The 21,269-nt window shown below is 39.0% G+C and overlaps 2 protein-coding genes across 6 annotated transcripts in view; one reads left to right on the top strand and one right to left on the bottom strand.

The window, feature by feature from the left end:
• Positions 1–12: 12 nt before the first annotated feature.
• Positions 13–3,506, bottom strand: LOC109427814 (testis-specific gene 10 protein; the record flags this gene model as incomplete). 2 transcript variants are annotated; one of them, XM_062854823.1, is given in 7 exon segments in its annotated part: positions 13–320; positions 399–633; positions 1,063–1,826; positions 1,888–2,419; positions 2,492–3,108; positions 3,166–3,290; positions 3,365–3,453. In XM_062854823.1, coding segments are annotated over 6 exon segments (2,552 nt in total), but the record flags the coding sequence as incomplete, so codon positions are not given.
• Positions 3,507–14,579: 11,073 nt separating this feature from the next.
• The window catches only part of LOC109427802 (uncharacterized), a 188,438-nt gene continuing 181,748 nt past the window's right edge, over positions 14,580–21,269 (top strand). The window contains exons 1-2 of one of the 4 annotated variants that reach the window (XM_062849543.1): positions 14,580–14,763; positions 15,867–16,822. In XM_062849543.1, the coding sequence (XP_062705527.1) occupies positions 16,102–16,822 (721 nt within the window). In that variant the 5' untranslated portion in view covers positions 14,580–14,763; positions 15,867–16,101. Of the gene's footprint in view, positions 14,988–15,866; positions 16,823–21,269 lie in introns of all 4 variants that reach the window. The other 3 variants (XM_062849542.1, XM_062849541.1, XM_062849544.1) reach the window with 3 other exon arrangements.

Below are 21,269 nucleotides of genomic sequence, written 5' to 3'. Positions count from 1 at the left end.
TTCATGAGACTGTAGATCGCCTTCTGGATGTTTTCACTTTCCTTCAGTTGCTCCTCGACCTGCTCGATTCGCTCGTTCTTGGTGGCAATCTGTGCCAGCAGTTCCTTCATTTCGCTCTCCTGCGACTGGAGCTTCTTGTCGCGCTCGGTCAGCTGCTTCTCCAGCTGGTGGTTCAGATCGTTCCGTTTCGATATTTCCCGCTCCCGTTCGCGAATCTTGCCTTCGTACATTTTCCGATCGCTTTCCTTCTGCTCGGTGATCTTCTGCCGATCCTCCTCCGCTGCCCGGAGCAGCCTGCGGGAGTCTTCGCTCGTTTTGGCCTGTTTTTAGTAAAAATAAAAAATGAAAGTTATTCGAATCCCCCCTGAAGTCTTTTCAAGTAGGTAGTAAGCACTCACCATATTTGATAGCTCATGCTGCAACCGTTTGTTCTCCTTCTCGTAGTTACTTTCGCGCTTCTGATGTTGTTCGATCTGCTTGGTCAGTGCGACCCACTGTTGGTTCTTGTCGTTGTATCGCTTGATGTAGTCCGACAGCTCAAGCTTCATCTGATTGATCTTCTTGTCATATGAAGCCGTGGCACTCTTGACCTGGGTGAGTTCTTTTTCAAGCGATCGGTTTTCCGTTTGCAATCTGTGGAAGACAAGAAGTTCATAAAATCGTTTAATGCTTATTGTTTATTATAATATTGTCGATCACAAGATGTAATAAAAAAAACGTTCTAAATGATTCAATTTAATAATCTGCTAATGCATGCATCTAAACCTCAATTTCTCTCTTGTGGAGCGGACCTGGTGTGATGGTTAGAACACTTGACTATCACGCCGAAGACCTGGGATCGAATCCCACTCCCGACAAACTCGCAAAATGTGAGTTCTTCCTTCGGAAGGGAAGTAAAGGGTGGGTCCTGAGATGAACCAGCCAAGGGCTAAAAATCTCGTTAATACAGATAAAAAAAAATCTCGAAAAGTACAGCTTGGTCCCAGTGGGGACGTTACGCCAAGAAGAAGAAGAAAAAAGAAGATATGACCTGTAGAACATAACAATTCCAAAAATACGCACGTGGAAACTTTCAGCGCCAGTGGAAGATTCTTCCTCTGCACCCGGTTCACCTCCGCCGTCAGCAGTTGATTCTGATGCATCAGTATGCCGATCTGCTTGGACATGGCCTCGACCGTCACCTGAAGGTCCTGCATCAGATGTGCCTCCATCCGTATCTTGGCGTCGTAGAATTCAATCAACTGCACCTGGGTGGCGTCATTTATCGTCCCGGACGATACGGCATCCTGGATGTGCGTTACCGTCTGATCCATTCGTTCGAGAAGATCTCTGCTGAGATTAGCCGGCGGGGGCATTTGTAGTGGAACCGATCGAGTGCTGCTGCGGTCTGTGTTTTGCTGTTGGCTTTCGCCCAAAACTTTTCGGTTGCTGGAACTCAACATGCTGATCATGTGAGATACATCCTTGCGAGGGAAATCCACTGACGAGCTGATGGCCAACGTGGCCTCTGTCAGCTCCGAGTTGTCACTGGTCAAGCCCTTGGCGATGAGGAAATGAACGGGTTTCTGCTTCAGTAGATTTCCCATTTTGGCAAACCACAGTGTTGGCGAAACATTGGCCAGTTCGTGAAAGGTGTGGAGTGCCCATAGAAATGCTTCGATTTCACCATCAGGAAGGGAAAAGTCGAAATTCTGACTGGATTTGAATGAGCTCAGGATGTTTCCAAACGTGTGCTGGAAGAAGAGCTCGGCAGCTTTGTCCAAGGTGGAGTTGGAAGCTCCCTGGAGGCTAACTAGCGTCGTCAGCAGCTTCGAAACCGAGATTATCTGAAAACAAAAGGATCGATGTAAGGGATCCCTCAATTTCAAGTTATTAATTAAAACCTACCAGAACTTGATCGCTGTTGTGGTGTACAATGCTTACTAAATCCTCCAGTACCGCTTCACATGAATCGATTAGTTTCTGCTGACATTGGTTTTCCTTATTTTCGTCACTTTTCTCCAGAACCACCCTCATCAGATCCACCGCACAGGAACAGCTCTGTTTCGTCCGAATCCACTTCAAAGCCAAATCCGCTATCCTTTTGCGGAAGACTTCTCCAATCGGTTCCAAGTCCACTATACACGCCAAAATCTCGAACAGAACATCCATGCAGTCATCCCGTTCGCTCGAACCGGAACTGTCCAGACTTTTCTCGTCGGAAACTTTCCGTCGTTTCCTCGTGTTCCCGGGTCCTTTCTCGGCGTGTTGTGCCGCCGTGTAGCGTTCTATGTCGTCCAAAAAGTCCTTCAGATTGTCTCGGAAGAAGTTGTCTTCCAGAGAAATGGCGTTGCGTTGATCCTCCTTGCTGCAGCTATCTTTCTTCAGCTGCCGGATGTAGTGCAGGTAGTCTACCACGTGGCGCAGAATGAAGCTATTTCTGGAAGATGGGAAAAAGAATTAAAAAAGAGGATGAAATCATGTAGTTTCCAAACCAATCCAGTTTACTCACTTTGTAGACAAAATATTCTTCACCTCCTGGAAGCTCATCTTCAGCAAATAGTGCAGATCCATCTCCTTCATGTAGTCGTTTCGCTCCAGAATGATGTACATCTTGCACGTTACCAATCCGAGATGTTTGATCTGCTTACAGAAGCCGGACACGCTGATATTCTTCGTCAGCACGTACGTCATGGGCAGATTCCCGTAGCACAGGTTCACCAGAATCGAAAGCGCCAACGTCACCAGTTCGGTTTTATCCTTCTGGCCACTGCCCTGCTCCATCACCGACAACAGTTTGAGAATCAGCGACTCGACATAAGGTTCGTAGCTTTCCAGCTGCGCTCCATGGGTCAGCTTCTCGATCAGCGCCAGCAGTCGCTGCTGCTGTTCGGTGCTGTGAATTTCCTTCAGCAGATTGGCCAACGTCGGCAGATAGTGGAAATTGCGGATCAACGCTTGTCGGATTTCCTCGCATTTTGACGCCGTTTCCAGCACGGACACTGCCGCCCACAGCAGGGACATCTTCTTCGATCCGGTGCTCATCAACCGGTGCAGGTTGACGAAGAAAATGTTGTTCCCGTAGACGGACAGGTCGAACGTTCGCTGGTCGGTGACCACCGCCAGGTGCTGGAAGAAAGGTGATTGATTACTTTCGCCCCATCTGGAGTATGGTTTATTACTTACGTTAAGACTGTTGATGATTTGGGTTTCATTTCCGTAGGTGCTGCTCACGAAATACGATTGGATGTGGCTGTTGAAATCGCTTATGTGGGACGACATTCCGACAAGAGCTAGTCACTAATCACGCACTAGAAACACGCACAAATCACAGATATACTAGAAAAATAATGTTGGCCACGGCTTGCATGCACAGATGTATTACGGGAGCAATGAAATACAGTGTAAAAAGAGCAATAATGCAGTAAAAATTTCATAAAATAGCTAGTAAAACTAAACACAGAAAACGAATAAATTCAGTCGCGTTTTGACAGTCGTTATAACTAGCCCGGCGCGGCGCAAGACGCGGTAAACAAAATTCAAAACGAGAACTGTCAATCGAGCGTTACATAGATAGGCGTTACAGACGTTACGTTATGAAGCGCAACCGAGCTGCAGTCCAGCCCTGCGAACACTTCTGCACTTGAAGAAATCATACGCCGAGAGCTGGCAATTTTTTTTAATATTCATTATATTCAGAGTCGGATTTAAGGGGGGGCCAGGGGGGCCATGGCCCCGGGGCACCACATTTAAGGGGCCCCCACAAAATGTTACTTCAAATAGGAACCGAAAAAAAAGTAGTGCTAGAAACATCTTGATTTAATTTTTATCCCAAATACTATTATTCTCAAGATGTGTTTGAAATATTGTGCTTCAAATCAGAAAGAAGCAGATATCTGCCTTTTCATAAAATTTCAAACTTTTCCAGAAAGTTGTTAAGATTTTTAAGGTTTGAATTGATCACTCTTGTGAATTGCACAAGTTATTTGACCTAAAATACATGAGAAAATCTTCACCTGAATTCTGGACGAAATCTTAAATGCTATGGAATAGAGAATCAAAAAGTTTCTGCTGAAAATTCGTGTTTATTACTGTCTAAAATTATTGATATTATTTAAAAAAAAAAATCTACATAGTTCTTTGAAGATTTGCAAGTGTTTCTATCAGAATAAAGAACAGTTTTTAGAATTGTAGAGTTTGATTTCGCTTACCAAACTTATAAATTATTCAAATCGAACCCCGGAATTGTTGAAATATTTCTTTGAAGGAACAAGCAAGAATTTTTTGGTCGGATTTAGGTGGAGATCTGATCAGATTTTCTTCAATATGATTAAATCCATGACGAATTTTTCTTCCTGGCTTGAATGTGTAACTCTTAACAAATCCATAGGTTCCTTATAAAAATAGCAGTAGATGTTTGTGGAGAAATTATTGAAAGATCCTGAAATATTTAAAGTTTTCCAAACAATTTTTGTTTAATTTGGCTAAAAACTCGTCCGCCAAAGATTATTATGAAATTTTACTTATAAACTTATAACTTATACTTCAAAGTAAAACAGAAATTCCATCAGGAACTCATTATGGATTGCCGATGAAATTTCTTTAGCAGCTTTTAGTAGAATTTCCGCTAAAAATACCACTATGGTTTTTTTGCCTCTTGAAGTGCCACAAGGAGTTCTTAACAATTATTTTGCGCGTTCACCAGAAACTCCTCTCGAAGTCGCGTCAGGAATGTTTATGATTAAGTTCTACAAAAAAAAAGAAACCTGGTAATCGGTCACCAACTCTATAGATATTATTAATGATTCCGCAAGAAATTCTATTTGGAGGTTTTGCAATAATGGCCCCAAAAATAGCGCTTTAAATTTTATCTGAAATTTATCAAAAATGTCTCCTATAAAATCTATTTTTAAATTTCTTAAAGGACTTTCTCATGAATTTCAACTTGATGAATGGAATCTAATACTATGAACATTCTCGGATAAAGCGTTATTTATTTGATACAATTTCTTTTACATTCGTCCTCAGACTAGATTTTCAAATCTGGATCTCTGTTATGCTTAGTTTATAGTAGATGCCTTTTTCCTAGTTACGCTTATTAAACTTCAATAACAACCCTAATTTTTGGAAGAATTTTCCATATTTTTTTGATTTTTCTACAATGAAAAAGAAATATCCTCTAAAAAGAGGGCCCCCACAACACTGTGGCCCCGGGCCCCCACATTTGTAAATCCGGCCCTGATTATATTGAATTTAAGGTCTGTTTCAATTGGAGATTTAAAATTAATTCTAGATTGAGTTTAAATAAGGGCGAAAATAACATGAGAGAGTTCTCTTCATCGACTCTCTCTTCTTCAAATTAAAGTGACAAGATGCAAGTATGGTTGAACTTTTTGGTCATAAATCGCTAGGTTGCGATGTAATCTAGCATAAGTGTAAAAAAGGTCGATTGAACTTGCATCTTGACACTTTAATTTGCAGAAGAGAGAGTCGATGACGAGAATTCTCTCATGTTACTTTCGCCACTTTCGCCCTTATTTAAACTCAATCTAGAATTGTCACTTAAACTTGACAGTTCGATAATTATTGCCTTAGGAGAACTGTCAATTTGAAGTGTCAAACTGTCAAATTTAAGTAAAAATTAATTTTTATTCGCCAATTGGAACAGACCCTTAGATTATTAAATTAGATATAGCACAGAGAACAGACGTTTAAGCTCGAACAAAAATACGTCGAAATCGTGTGTAAAGGATTTAAGTGTACCTCAACGCCACCAACGGAGACTGCCCCACATTTAAAGTCGGTATGACCAACAATTTGACTCCACGATGGCAGTGTTCATCCACAGACAAACAGACGTCTCACTCTACTCACTTTCGATCGTTACCCTTTTAACGGTCAGTTCAAATATTTTGTAGTTCGCAAATCTCTCGGTCACGGCGCTCGCATCGTTTTCGCTTCTGTTTGACGTTTGCTCACTACTGCCACCTACTGAGTGGTTTGCGTAACACAGCGTGGTTAGCGATTATGATTTCGTAACGATGATTTTTATCGCAATGTGTTCCAAGTGATACGTCTGTTTGTCTGTGGTTCATCGTTGAAATACACTAGCCCACAAAGCGATACGAGCGCCAAACGGACAAAAACGGCGAGCACTAGAAACAAAAATGACAACACAACAATGAGCCTCTGTACGAATTTGCCCTGTCCTGCTCACTCCCACTGAAAATTTGAAAACACCGCGCACAGTAAAAGCACAGAGAACAGACGTTTAAGCTCGAACAAAAATACGTCGAAATCGTGTGTAAAGGATTTAAGTGTACATGGAACCGCCAAACTACCCAAAATTGAGTTCTTTTGACGCAATCCCATAGTTCCCCCCTCATTCAACCCAAATTTGAGTAAACCTGCATTTACCCAAAATTGGCTTATTGGGCTCAAGGACCCAATAAGAGATGCATCTCTGTTTGTTTTTGACAACATCGGTGAGGGAAAGAGGGAAAACAACCTAATTTTGGGTAACTAGTTTATTCGATATACTCAGCTTTGAGTAAAATCGACCCAAAAATTAGGTAGTTTAATTTCTCCGTATACCTCCCTCAACGCCACCAATGGAGACTGCCCCACATATAAAGTCGATTTGACCCAACGATGGCAGTGTTCATCGTTAAAACACACTAGCCCACAAAGCGACACGAGCGCCAAACGGCCAAAAACGGCGAGCACTGGAAACAAATATGACAACACCACAATGTAAGTGATGGGACGCTAGCGCCGCGCAACGGGAGCATAACCACTTACTCTGATATGACCGTTACAAAGTTCTACACAAAGCAGAAAGCGAAGATAGACGTCTGTTCTCTGTGGTAAAAGTCACATTTGACTTTTACTGTGCGAACTGTTTTAAAATTTTCTGTGGGAGTGAGCAGTACGCCAGATTCGTGCAGAGGCTCATGTAAGTGATGGCACGCTAGCGCCACGCAACGGGAGCATAACCACATACTCTGATATGACCGTTACAAAGTTTTACACAAGGCAGAAAGCAAAGATAGACGTCTGCTCCCCAGACCGTTATTATAAAATAAAAATCTCCATCCATTCGGTGCCCACCATTCGTTTTCTATGACAATCCTGCATGTCTGGGCAAAATTTGAAAAAAATCGTAGGGCCCATTTTTTAGTTAGGCCCTCTTAAAGGGCGTAAAGCCATATATTCAATGAAAAAATCGAAATATTTATGTGGTCAGACATTTTTTTAACGATTTTGATAAAGTATTTTCACGATGAATCGTTTTGTATTGAGTACCAGTAGTGTCAAACATAGTTTTGACTGATTTCTACCAACATGTGAAAAGGGCGGAACAATCATTGTACGCCTTAGCTCCTTCCGTCCCTCCTAGGCGTATTTCAATTTATTTATGAAAACATATCGTTATCAGATACAAGGGAGTCTGCTCTACCTGTTACTGATCAGAGGTTGCAGAAATTTGTAATGGTTGTTACGCCATTTTCAAATGCTAGTCTAGATTTTTTGATGAAAATGTGAACATATTAGTGTTGTAATATGGATAAGTAAGGACTATTGCGTGAGTATTTCAATAAATTCTGAACATCTATGTTTGCTTCAACTAAGAATGAAACGCAGACAAAATTACAAGAAAAGAAATAATAGGATATAAATGTACCTAACACACGATAAAAAAGATTATGAAATTTAAATAGAATTTCAGGGATTATAATAGAATTTGTAGAAAAAAGATAGAACCTTGAAAGTTTATCCATATAAGTGTGAAAACGAACTTCATTCATGTTCGTTTTCACGCTTATATGGATAAACACAAAATAAATACCCAAGTATGAGACAGAGCAGATCCCAACAAAATATGTGGAATGGGTTTAAACATATTTGTTACAAGATATCAATCGTTTTTCCAGTGTTTTATGTCTCTCGAGTCTAATAACATTTAATCATTCTCAAGAGTTGATAAAGTGATATCCATCATGATGTTTGGACATTCTAGTGTGAGGCAAATGTCTTTTAAGACGTTATCTAGGGCCTGAATCCTACTTCTAATGTAAAGGACAGAGAAGTAAGACATTTCGACTAGAAATCTTATTGGGCTAAACGCTATTTAAAAACGATAAAAAGTTATTTTGGTATTCTATGTCAATACATTTATACATTTTTTTTATATTTGTTAAAAAAGGATTCAAAGTTGTTAATAAATCAACCATCTGAAGGAAAGAAGGTCAGTATTACGGTCCCTTAAATATTGAAAGAATTGTGCGGACAAAAGGGAGGAGGGGGTGAGAATGGCCATCGATTGATTTCTTTCTTACTGTTATCATCCTCTTTTCTTACAAAAAAAAACAAAAATAATACACAAAACAAACCAGAACAAATACCTTACGTTGATTATAAACAGCGCCAGTTGAAATGGGTGTCCGGCCATTTGGCCGAACGCCGTTTGGCCGAATGCCGTTTGGCCGAACGCCATTTGGCCGAATGCCGTTTGGCCGAATCGTGATCAAAAGGATTCAGAAGAAGTCTTCGACATTATTATTCCCAATATGATCATCAGAAATATTTCCTTCTTTTAATAATAGGCTATTCTTTCTAGTTTTGATATTCAGTGCTTAGTTGGCGTTAAAACTGCCTATATTTTATCAAAGATTTTTCCTTCTTTAACTCATAGGCTGTTCTTTCAAGTTATACTGAGGCTGGGAACGGGGGCATTGCCACCTAAGTTCATCATTCATTTTTCGGCCAAACGGCATTCGGCCAAATGACCCTTTCGGCCAAATGGCGTTCGGCCAAACGGCATTCGGCCAAATGGCGTTCGGCCAAATGACCCGGAACCGTTGAAATGAGCTGCGGAAATTATTGAAGAAATTACTCTCATAAAATATGCAGTTGTCTCGGTAAAAAATAGATACCTACAGACTTGCTTCGGCATTAGTCTTTTTATTTGAAATACTTCTCCACATAGTGTCAGCAATTCGCCATTTATCATCTTAAAATCGCTTGAGGTCAGTATTACTATTCTGCGGAATTGAACCTAATACTCAACGCCATTGAATTTGAGGGGACTGCGTTTCGTTTCACTTCACAATGATTTAATGTTCTCAATTTTACCATGGCATGACACTTCTCATACTTAAAAAAAAGATTCTGCGGCCAACCAGTTTCGAACAAAGCACCTTGTGATTATCGAATTAGTTGATAAAAGAGAAGACAAATCGCTGTCAATAGGCACTTGTGGTGTGATGATCATGTTTTCTCATAATAAATTGAATCTTATTTTTGTGGTCTTCACTGCAACGCGGCTTTCAGTGTAGGTATTATTATTTATAATACACTACATTCATATTCAAAATATTACTTTTTTAAATACGATATGTGATAGTGAAACCTTTGGTTCAATCCTTAACCTGTCCATCCCTCAAAATGTGACCTTCTAACCTCGAGCTGCTACAAGTACCGTGGCTTCCTCCTATTACTAACAAATATGATTAAAAAGTTATTATCGTGTGTATATTGTATATATTAAGTTCAAAAAAGATCTTCGGCTCCGTAAAGCGTTGTACGCGATTGAGCCCCAAATAAACGAACTAGATGAAACAAACTCCTCTTCCTTTTATTCTTACGCGCATAATGTGTTTTCCCTTCATTTACTTTTTTTTATTTATTTACATTCACGAATTCCTTAACGTATTTGAACTTGAGAAGTTACAAACATTTTTGAAATATTTTCATATATTGCGATTTTTTTATCCACTTAGACTTCAGTGCAATTAATTTCGTCGTTCTCCGATTTCGCTTTCGGTTTCGCTGTCGCTCTCTGTTGCTGCTCTTTAGCCATTCGCCCGATCTATTGACAGATTTCGCCGACCGTCTCAATGTTTATTATTTTCTCTCATTGTTCTCGGTCTACCAGCTGATCATGTTTACACAACAAAATCAGCTAGACATCCGATGTTTACGTTCATTCTTATTGTTCGGCAACCACCAGCTGATCTTGTTTTCACAACAAATCACGCTGATTTCGCGTGAATCTTGGGAAGGAAGCGAAAAGCTGTCGGAGATGACCGAGATGACAGCTAAGTACGATTTTGGAGCGATTTCAATTTCGTCGCGAAAGTCTGATTATTCGTAAAAAATACAATAAATTCACATTTATTTATGCCAACTAACAAAAATGTTCATATTTTCGTCAAAAATTTCAACAAAAAAATATGCTAAATATGTCTAATATTCAATGCAATACAATTCTTCTTGAAAATATTCATCAAAATCGTTAAAAAATGGCTGAGTACATAAATATTTTGATTTTTTCTTTGAATAAATGGCTTCACACCCTTTAAAAGGGCCTAACTCAAAAATGGGCCCTACGATTTTTTTTCAAATTTTGCCCAGACATGCAGGATAGTCATAGAAAACGAATGGTGGGCACCGATTGGATGGAGATTTTTATTTTATAATAACGGTCTGGGGAGCACCGTGATAGAGATGTTTTTAAAAAGCTATTATTTTTTTTATAATTTTTATAAAAAAATATTCATAAAGAGCAAAAGCAACCGCTCTGATATTTTCAATAAAAAAAAATCTCAAAAATATATCTAACCGTGTTCCAAAAATTGTGTCAATAGGATACTGCAAGATGACGTCACGAAGCCGTGCACTGACAGTTCAGCAACCTTGTTTACATGGACTTAGTCTCTGGTGGGATCCGGCTAAACTGTTTTTCGATAGAATCTCAGTAAAACGGTAATTAGACGATTGGTTTTGTAATAGTAGAGATGAATATAACCGATATTTCCGTATATCATAATGGTTTCGAAACGGAAAACGTAAATTTAATTTTCGCCGCTCGTCTGAACTGTCACACAAAGTGAGGTTAGATCAGGTGCTTGCAGTACCCTATTGATTAGGGCGGAAGTGCCCAAAAAAAGCCACTGCCAAGTGGCTTGGTTCCCTTTTGGTTTTCTTGATTATTGTTTTTTTCTCGCTTCTTGTTTCTCGTTTCTTATTTTCTCGTTTTTCTCATTTCTTGTTTTTCTCGTTTCTGTTTTTTCTAGTTTCTTTTCAATTCTCATTTCTCATTTTTCTCGTTTCTAGTTTTTCTCATTTTTCGTTCTTCTCGTTCCTCGTTCTTCTTATTTTCCTCATTTCCTGGTTTTTCTGGTTTCTCGTTTCTTTTTTTCTTATTTCTTGTATTTCTCGTTTCTGGTTTTTCTCATTTCTCGTGTTTTCGTTTCTCATTTTCTCGAATCTCGTTTTAATCGTTTCTCATTTTTCTGGATTGTCGTTTTCAGGATTCTAATTTTTCTCGTTTTTCGTTCTTCTCGTTTCTCATATTTCTCATTTTTTCTTTTTTCTGGTTTCTCGTTTTTCTCGGTTCTAACACGTATCTCGTTTTCATCGTTTCTTGTTTCTCGTTTTTCTCGTGTCTCGTTTTCATCGTTTCTCGTTTCTAGTTTAACTCGTATCTCGTTTTTCTTGTTTCTCGTTTTCTCGTTTCTGGTTTTTCTCGTTTCTCGTATTTTCTTCGTTTCTCATTTTTCTCGTTTCTCGTTTTACTCATTTTTATTTTTTCTGGTCTCTCGTTTTTTATCGTTTCTAATTTCACTCGTTTCTTGTATCTCGTTTTCCTCGTTTTTCTCGTTTCTATTTTTTCTGGACTTCTCGTTTTCCTTGCTTCTTTTTCTCGTTTTTCTCGCTTCTTGTTTATTGTTTTTTATTCGTTTCTCGTTTTATCGTATCTCGTTTTACTCGTTTTTCTCGTTTTTCTGGATCCTCATTTTTCTCGTTTCTTGTTTTTCTCGTTATTCTTTTTACTCATTTCTTTTTTTTTTCTGGTCTCCCGTTTTTCTCGCTTCTTGTTTCTCAATTTTCTCGTTTCTCGTTTTCTCGTTTCTCGTTCTTCTCATTACTTGTTTATCTCGTTTCTCGATCTTTTCGTTTCGTATTATTCTCGTTTCTCGTTTTTCTTGTTCTTCTCGATAAATACTCGTTTTTTTTTGTTTCTTTTTTCTCGTTTTTTTTCGAATCTCATTTTACTGGTTTCTTGATATTCTTGTTCTTCTAGTTTCTCTGATTTCTTGCTTCTTGTTTGTTGTTTGTTGTTTGTTGTTGGTTGTTGGTTGTTGGTTGTTGGTTGTTGGTTGTTGGTTGTTTGTTGTTTGTTGTTTGTTGTTTGTTGTTTGTTGTTTGTTGTTTGTTGTTTGTTGTTTGTTGTTTGTTGTTTGTTGTTTGTTGTTTGTTGTTTGTTGTTTGTTGTTTGTTGTTTGTTGTTTGTTGTTTGTTGTTTGTTGTTTGTTGTTTGTTGTTTGTTGTTTGTTGTTTGTTGTTTGTTGTTTGTTGTTTGTTGTTTGTTGTTTGTTGTTTGTTGTTTGTTGTTTGTTGTTTGTTGTTTGTTGTTTGTTGTTTGTTGTTTGTTGTTTGTTGTTTGTTGTTTGTTGTTTGTTGTTTGTTGTTTGTTGTTTGTTGTTTGTTGTTTGTTGTTTGTTGTTTGTTGTTTGTTGTTTGTTGTTTGTTGTTTGTTGTTTGTTGTTTGTTGTTTGTTGTTTGTTGTTTGTTGTTTGTTGTTTGTTGTTTGTTGTTTGTTGTTTGTTGTTTGTTGTTTGTTGTTTGTTGTTTGTTGTTTGTTGTTTGTTGTTTGTTGTTTGTTGTTTGTTATTTGTTGTTTGTTGTTTGTTGTTTGTTGTTTGTTGTTTGTTGTTTGTTGTTTGTTGTTTGTTGTTTGTTGTTTGTTGTTTGTTGTTTGTTGTTTGTTGTTTGTTGTTTGTTGTTTGTTGTTTGTTGTTTGTTGTTTGTTGTTTGTTGTTTGTTGTTTGTTGTTTGTTGTTTGTTGTTTGTTGTTTGTTGTTTGTTGTTTGTTGTTTGTTGTTTGTTGTTTGTTGTTTGTTGTTTGTTGTTTGTTGTTTGTTGTTTGTTGTTTGTTGTTTGTTGTTTGTTGTTTGTTGTTTGTTGTTTGTTGTTTGTTGTTTGTTGTTTGTTGTTTGTTGTTTGTTGTTTGTTGTTTGTTGTTTGTTGTTTGTTGTTTGTTGTTTGTTGTTTGTTGTTTGTTGTTTGTTGTTTGTTGTTTGTTGTTTGTTGTTTGTTGTTTGTTGTTTGTTGTTTGTTGTTTGTTGTTTGTTGTTTGTTGTTTGTTGTTTGTTGTTTGTTGTTTGTTGTTTGTTGTTTGTTGTTTGTTGTTTGTTGTTTGTTGTTTGTTGTTTGTTGTTTGTTGTTTGTTGTTTCTTGTTTCTTGTTTCTTGTTTCTTGTTTCTTGTTTGTTGTTTCTTGTTTCTTGTTTGTTGTTTCTTGTTTCTTGTTTCTTGTTTCTTGTTTCTTGTTTCTTGTTTCTTGTTTCTTGTTTCTTGTTTCTTGTTTCTTGTTTCTTGTTTCTTGTTTCTTGTTTCTTGTTTCTTGTTTCTTGTTTCTTGTTTCTTGTTTCTTGTTTCTTGTTTCTTGTTTCTTGTTTCTTGTTTCTTGTTTCTTGTTTCTTGTTTCTTGTTTCTTGTTTCTTGTTTCTTGTTTCTTGTTTCTTGTTTCTTGTTTCTTGTTTCTTGTTTCTTGTTTCTTGTTTCTTGTTTCTTGTTTCTTGTTTCTTGTTTCTTGTTTCTTGTTTCTTGTTTCTTGTTTCTTGTTTCTTGTTTCTTGTTTCTTGTTTCTTGTTTCTTGTTTCTTGTTTCTTGTTTCTTGTTTCTTGTTTCTTGTTTCTTGTTTCTTGTTTCTTGTTTCTTGTTTCTTGTTTCTAGTTTCTTGTTTCTTGTTTCTTGTTTCTTGTTTCTTGTTTCTTGTTTCTTGTTTCTTGTTTCTTGTTTCTTGTTTCTTGTTTCTTGTTTCTTGTTTCTTGTTTCTTGTTTCTTGTTTCTTGTTTCTTGTTTCTTGTTTCTTGTTTCTTGTTTCTTGTTTCTTGTTTCTTGTTTCTTGTTTCTTGTTTCTTGTTTCTTGTTTCTTGTTTCTTGTTTCTTGTTTCTTGTTTCTTGTTTCTTGTTTCTTGTTTCTTGTCTCTTGTTTCTTGTTTCTTGTTTCTTGTTTCTTGTTTCTTGTTTCTTGTTTCTTGTTTCTTGTTTCTTGTTTCTTGTTTCTTGTTTCTTGTTTCTTGTTTCTTGTTTCTTGTTTCTTGTTTCTTGTTTCTTGTTTCTTGTTTCTTGTTTCTTGTTTCTTGTTTCTTGTTTCTTGTTTCTTGTTTCTTGTTTCTTGTTTCTTGTTTCTTGTTTCTTGTTTCTTGTTTCTTGTTTCTTGTTTCTTGTTCCAAAAACAGCAACGGCAAATATGCTGAATTCCGTAAAAGTGATACGAAAAACCTTCTCAAGAATGTCTTTTTGTTCAATTCAAGTTGGATTTTTTTCTGATTTCCATGCTATTCAGGGAAAACTGTCGACACACCAGTTTGTTTTCCTCTTTCTTCGTCAAGAGATATCACCGGCCCGCGTGGGCACGCGAATGCCGAGAGAGTTCCCGACTCTCACAATTCCATCAGGCCGAACATGCACGTGCTTTTCTTTGAATGTGTTGCCTTCCCAACCAACACACTGGTGAAGATTCACATACCAAACAAAACTAAAATTGCCAGAGAAAAGTGAGAGCCACCAGCTAGGTATTCTCCGGCAGGCCATCATCAGAGACCGCAAGCAAAGCTACATCGCGACGACCGACACAGCAGCAGCAACGGCGGTTGTTGGTTCGCTGGACTTGTCCATCCACTTCATTCAGTCCCGTGATTTCGAACGCGAATGGTACGTTTCGTTTTGTTTCCTTCCAGTGTCGGTTGCTAAAAAAGAATACTTTGAAAATGTAATTCAAAAAGACTCTAGATCTGAAGTGTTGGTTGGTGTAAAAAAAAGCGGAACAATAATCTGCTAACTGACCCGGACAAATTTGGATTGGAATTAAGCAAAATTTGAAAATTTGGCGGTTAGAGTGAAAAGTGAAAATTACGTTCAGTTGACGATTTGGGGATATGTTTATGACTTGTGTTTGATTTTTAAGTTGATACTATCCGGGCAGTGAATCAACTGGTAAACGTGTTGACAGGAAACAGTGATTAAAGAACTATTGTCGGCATGAGTGATACAAAAGGATTAATGATTAAGCTCTGTGTTGTACAAGAAATGTAGAATGGACGTTAAATATTTCTTGAGAAGTTCAAAGCTGGAAAATAACCCCAAAATAAGGATACTTGAAACAAACCTCTTGAACAAAAATATATATGCAAAACACAACTAGTAAGCCAAGAAACTTTGAAACCAACCTACACAGAAATAAAACAGATATTTGTAATAATTCTTTGTAAAATTTTTGGAAAATATTTGCTTTTTTTAAGAATTTTGAAGAATATTTTAAACATATCCTGGAGAACATGTGACAGATTACAATTCGATGCGGAAGTTTAGTAAAAAAAAATATCTTTCCAACAATTAGAAAATATAGAATATCGAAACTCATTTCATTATTCGATTTAACATTCACTTCTAACATAACCTTTCAGGAATGAATAATAGATGCATGTTTATTTCAAACATCGATTGCATTTGCTTCAAATCTGAATCTATATTTGTTTCAATAAGTTTCATGAGAGTGACTGGAACGGAGAGTGGCGTCAATGTCAAAATTGGTACAGCGATCATCTGTCAAATCCATACAAATTCCCGATCCAAACGAGCAGGAGATCTGTCAAAATTGGTACATGTCGTCACTTTCTCTTCTCTATTTAAGTGGCCTGAAAAAAAAAATGACAATTTGTTTGAGTTTAACTGAAATATTGTTGATTTAATCATATTGTTTTGGCGTGTAGGGAACGTAGGGAAAGTTAAATCCAAAGAATACAAAAAAGTAACTCTCATGCCGGCAATAGATGCTCGAGACATTGAATTTTTCACTAAACTATGGTTAAACAGATGAATTTTTGGCACAGAAAAAAAAAACAATATGAAAAAGACTAAATAATAACTCAATAATAAAACAAAAAAGTCAAAATGACAAACAAATTCAACGAACTGACAATGAATCCGCTTAAAAACATCTACTTCCTGAAACTAAGTGAAACAGTGAATGATCGCCGTTTCCACGTGGCATCCCGAATGACGACGACCCCCTCTCGCCTAACATCCTAAGCAGCTTCGCGCGCGCAGTATGCTATTTGAAGCCGTCCAGAATGGTGACCTAGAGAAGGTAACCGTCCTGCTGGACACCGGTGCCGATGTCAACGAGCGGGACGAAAAATTCTTCAACACCGCCCTACACCGGTCCATCTTTGCCCAGCGCAATCGGCCCGAGCTGATCGATCTGTTGATTTCCCGAGGTGCCGACTGCAACGCTTTGAACAAGAAGTACCTTACGGCTTCAGAGTTGGCGCTGGAGAAGAAGCTCGATGACCTGGCCAAACATATGATCCTGAGGGAAACCGAGCACATCGACAACCACCTGGCGTACTTTCTGTTGATTCGGCGGGGCAACTTGCAGCTGTTGGAGTTTCTCATCTCGATCAAACGCCTCAAGTACGAGGACGAGATTCTGATCATTGCCAAGGCGTATGGTGAACTCAAGCTGAAGAATGTTCCCCTGAAGGAGCACATGGAAGCGTATCTGAACGAGATATTGATCAACCATGACTATTGGTTGATCAACGGTGGCAGTGGTGGAAAGCAGCGAAAGCAGGATCGCGTTCAGAATGTTCATCGGATCAGGGAGATTGTGGATAACGTACGGGAGCTGGCCACATCCTACGACAACTACAACCTGATGGATGTGGACAGCATCTTCCTGCTGCGGTTGTCGTACATTTTGGAGAACATCTTCTTCATTCGGAACCAGTACAAGGAGCTACCGTTGCATCATGTGGAGTTCTGCATCGGTGAGTACCGTATTTATTTGTATTATCCCCAATGCCAACCTAAACCCCACATACCAAAGGATGGTAACAGTTAACATTATTGGTGAAACATATTTAGTGTGTTTAAAATTATTTAAGTTGAGTTGAATTGTACAAGGCAGACCTTGATCATCTCCGCCAAAAAGTCTAGAAAATATCTAGACGGACGGTCTGCGGAGCGTTATCCATATGATTTGAAGCATTCTTTCAAAAGTTCTTTTGGGATTCATTGAGAGGTTTTCTTTATGAGATTCCTTCAAGCATATTCCTGAGATACTTCTAGGTAATCTAGTATGATTTTCATTTTCTTTGAAATTTCTGCATAATTTGTTCTGTTGACATCCCGTGTGTAGTTTTTTTTTAGTAGGTTTCACGGAATATTCTCTCGAAATACTTCTAGTAATTTCTCCGGAAAATTCCTCAGATACTCCGGAGATTCTACAGGAATTCATTTATATTTTATTATTTAAATTCAATACATTTATATTTATATTATTTAATTAAAGTTTACAGTGGAAGTACCAGCAGGAATCCTTTCTCGAGTTTTTCAACGACTCCTCCAGGAGTTTCTTCAAGAATTCTTTTCAGATTTTTTTTTCCTAGGATATGTGTTTAGGAAATTTAATGGGATCTTTCTATGTAATCTCTTTGAATTCCACCAGAACTACTTTAAGATCTCACCAATGGATTCCTTCTGGAATTGATCCTCGACTTTCTGGAATTCGTTTCTGGGATTCCTCTAGATAATCTCGTGCGACGTCGCTCGGTTATCTCTTGGAATTCAATAAGAAATTTTCGTTAGAATACAGTGACCCCACAATTTATGAATCGGCAAAAATGACCACAGTTTATGGATTACTCCATTTGATCAACATGGTGATTCATAAATAGTGTACAAAACTTAAGGTGATTCATCGGTGTGGGGTCACTGTACATACCTAAAAAACTACCTGTAAGTGTTTTTTTCTGGAAATTTTTCAGAAGCCTCTTTATGGATTAGCTCTCCTTGCACATAGGTTGCACAAGGTTAACACAGATGCCCCTTTTCAAATTGCACCTTGAATTACTACGGGAATTCCTCCACTAGTAATCAGAATTTCTCAGGGTTTTCAATCTAGGTTTTACCAAAGAGATCGTCTTGAAATTACTCCAGGAGTTTTTTTTTTCGAGGCAGTTTTTAGAAGATTTTATGGAAGTTCACCAAGTTTTTTTTTTCTTTAATTCCTCCAGAAATTCCTTTTGGAATTCTTCTAGAATCTAGGAGTTTCTGCTGGGGTTCTCCCAAACGTTATTCTGGGAATCCAGCAGCTGTCTTTATTCATACAGAAGTGTTTTCTGAAATTCATTTATTACTTTTCAGGATTTGCTCCAGAATTGTATTTTGAATTTCCTCAGAATTTCATGCTACGTTTACTCCAAGAATTCGTTCCAGGGAATCATCCGGTAGTGAAATTTGGGAATCCTTCAAGGCTTCTTTCTGGGAACCCTCCAAGGACTCATTTTGGAAATCTTCTAGAAATGCCTCCTAAAAATCAATCTGAAATTTCTTCCCGGGTAGAGGTGAAATACCTACCTTACCTTGATACCTTGTTGGCTACAAAGTAACTTTACTCCAATGCCGAGCGTATAGTAGAGCACCATCTTCGTCGGTCTTGGGCGATGTTCCTCCAGTTTCCCCGAACGTGTAGGGATCGTAGATCTTCTTCAACCGCGTGCAGCCAGCGAGTTCGCGGCCGCCCACGAAGTCGCCTACCTCTACCGGGTTCTCTGCTGAATATTGCTTTCGCTATTCTTTCTTCCGACATTCGCACTACGTGTCCAGCCCACTGAAGTCTGCCGTATTTTATACGTTTCACAATATTCGCATCTTCGTATACTTGGTACAACTCGTGATTCATGCGTCTGCGCCACACTCCATTTTCTTGTTTCCCACCGAGAATTGTCCGCAGCACTTTGCGCTCAAAAACTCCAAAAGCTTTTCGGTCTACCTCCTTTAACGTCCACGCTTCGTGACCGTAGAGGGCAACCGGAAGAATCAGCGTCTTATACAGAGCGAATTTTGTTTGCGTTTGCAAGTTACGGGACCTAAGCTGGCTACGCAATCCGTAAAAGGCCCTATTCGCAGCTGCAATACGCCTTTTCACTTCACGGGAAACGTCATTGTCACATGTCACAAGTGTTCCAAGATAAACAAATTCTTCAACAACTTCAAACACTTCCCCATCAATCACTACCTCAGCACTAACACCACTAGGCCTGCTTCTGTCTCTACCCGCTATCATGTACTTCGTCTTGGTAGAGTTAATCGTCAAGCCTATCCTCGCTGTCTCTCTCTTCAGAGGAGCATAAGCTTCCTCCACTGCCCTACGATCGATGCCGATGAGATCAATATCGTCCGCAAAACCGAGGAGCATGTGCGACCGTGTGATGATAGAGCCATTCCTCTGCACGCCTGACCTCCTAATCGCTCCTTCGAGTGCAATGTTGAACAATAAATTTGAAAGAGCATCCCCCTGCTTCAATCCATCCAAGGTCACAAACGACGTAGACACTTCGTCCGCGATCCGAATACTTGATTTTGATCCATCCAGCGTTGCGCGTATCAGCCTAATTAGTTTCGCCGGAAAACCATGTTCTGACATTATCTGCCAAAGCTCATTTCTTTTCACTGAATCGTACGCTGCTTTAAAATCAATGAACAGATGGTGAGTCTGCAAGTTATATTCCCGAAATTTATCTAGGATCATCCGCAGGGTAAACATTTGATCCGTCGTTGATCGGCCCTCACGAAAACCAGCCTGGTATTCGCCGACGAAGGACTCCTCCAGAGGTCGCAGTCTGTTGAACAGGACACGCGACAGTATCTTATACGCCGAATTTAAAAGGGTAATACCTCTGTAATTGGCACACTCCAGTCTGTGCCCTTTCTTGTAGATTGGGCATATGAGGCCATCCAACCAACTAGTGGGCAATTCTTCATCCTCCTAAATCTTTATAATAATCTGATGGATTGATTGATGTAGCTGCTCGCTTCCGTGCTTAAGAAGTTCGACCGGGATCTCGTCCTTCCCAGCAGCCTTGCTGTTTTTCAGCTCCTTAAGGGCCTTTTTAACCTCATCCAGTGTTGGTGGTTCCACTGCTTGACTGTCATCCATTATGTTAATCCTGTTCCTGGGTGCTCCTTCGCTGCTACCATTCAACAAATCTTCGAAGTGCTCCTTCCACCTGGCTGCCACCATTGTTTTGTCTGTCAGCAAATTTCCTTCCCGGTCATTGCACATGGCGGGCACTGGCGCAGTCTTGTGCCGCGCGCCATTGACAGTTGCATAAAATCTCCGCATATCGTTCCTGTCCATACTTTCCTGCGCTTCAGCAATAACACTCTCTTCGTGTTGCCGTTTTTTCCTGCGGTGGATTCGTTTCGCTTCTGCTCTTGCAACCCTGTACCGCTCTCTGTTCTGCCGGGTACCGGCCACTAGCATTCGACTTCTGGCGGCATTCTTTTCGTTCGTCGCTCGTTGGCAGTCCTCGTCAAACCAACCATTACGTTGGCGTCGCTGAGCGGTACCAATCACCTCTTGCGCTGTTGTTGTCACTGCTTCGTGGATACTTCCCCACAAGCTGTTGACATCTCCAGATCCGTTGGTCTCTCCTATCCTCTCGTCTAGCTTCTGATGGTACTGTGCAGCAACCCCTTCGGCTGACAAGCGCTGGATATTGAAACGCATCGTCCTGTTGTTTCTTGAACTCGTGACGCTGGATAATCGCGCCCGAATTTTAGCGGCTACAAGATAATGATCCGAGTCGATGTTCGGGCCTCTGTAGGACCTCACATCTATGACGTCCGAGAAATGTCGCCCGTCGACCAGCACGTGGTCTATCTGGGAGCAAGTGTCACCACTCGGGTGTCGCCAGGTGAAATACTGACGATCAAAACGTGATATTGGTTTGATTGATATAAGAGATAAAAGATCTAAAAATAATATCTGAAAAATGTTCCTGGAACATCTGAACAATATCAAAATTTGATATTCCAAGAACAAACGAATAGCTTGCTGCTATTGGTTAGATCTCACAAGATCTAATTATGATCTGATGATGATGTTCCAGGAGTAAATTTTAGATATTATTTTCAGATCTTTTATCTCTTATATCAATCAAACCAATAACATATTTTGATCTCAATATCAAAATATGCTATTATTGAGCTCTTTTCCTCTACCCGGGTTTCAGGCCCCTCCTGAACTTTCTCTGGAAATTTCTCAGGAATCCTTAAAAAGTTCCGTCTAAAAATCCTCCAGAAATTCCTTGTGAAAATTCAATATAAGTTTTCTTTTGGAATCTTCCAGGAGTTCATTATGCGTATCTTCAGGGAGTTTTATTTTTCTAGGAATCCTCCATAAATTGCTACTTGGAATTTTCCAGAAGT

This window comes from Aedes albopictus, chromosome 2 (assembly GCF_035046485.1).
Source record: "Aedes albopictus strain Foshan chromosome 2, AalbF5, whole genome shotgun sequence".
Lineage (NCBI taxonomy): Eukaryota > Metazoa > Arthropoda > Insecta > Diptera > Culicidae > Aedes > Aedes albopictus.
Note: the sequence above shows the minus strand (reverse complement) of the source record. Positions and strands in the feature narration are given on the sequence as shown.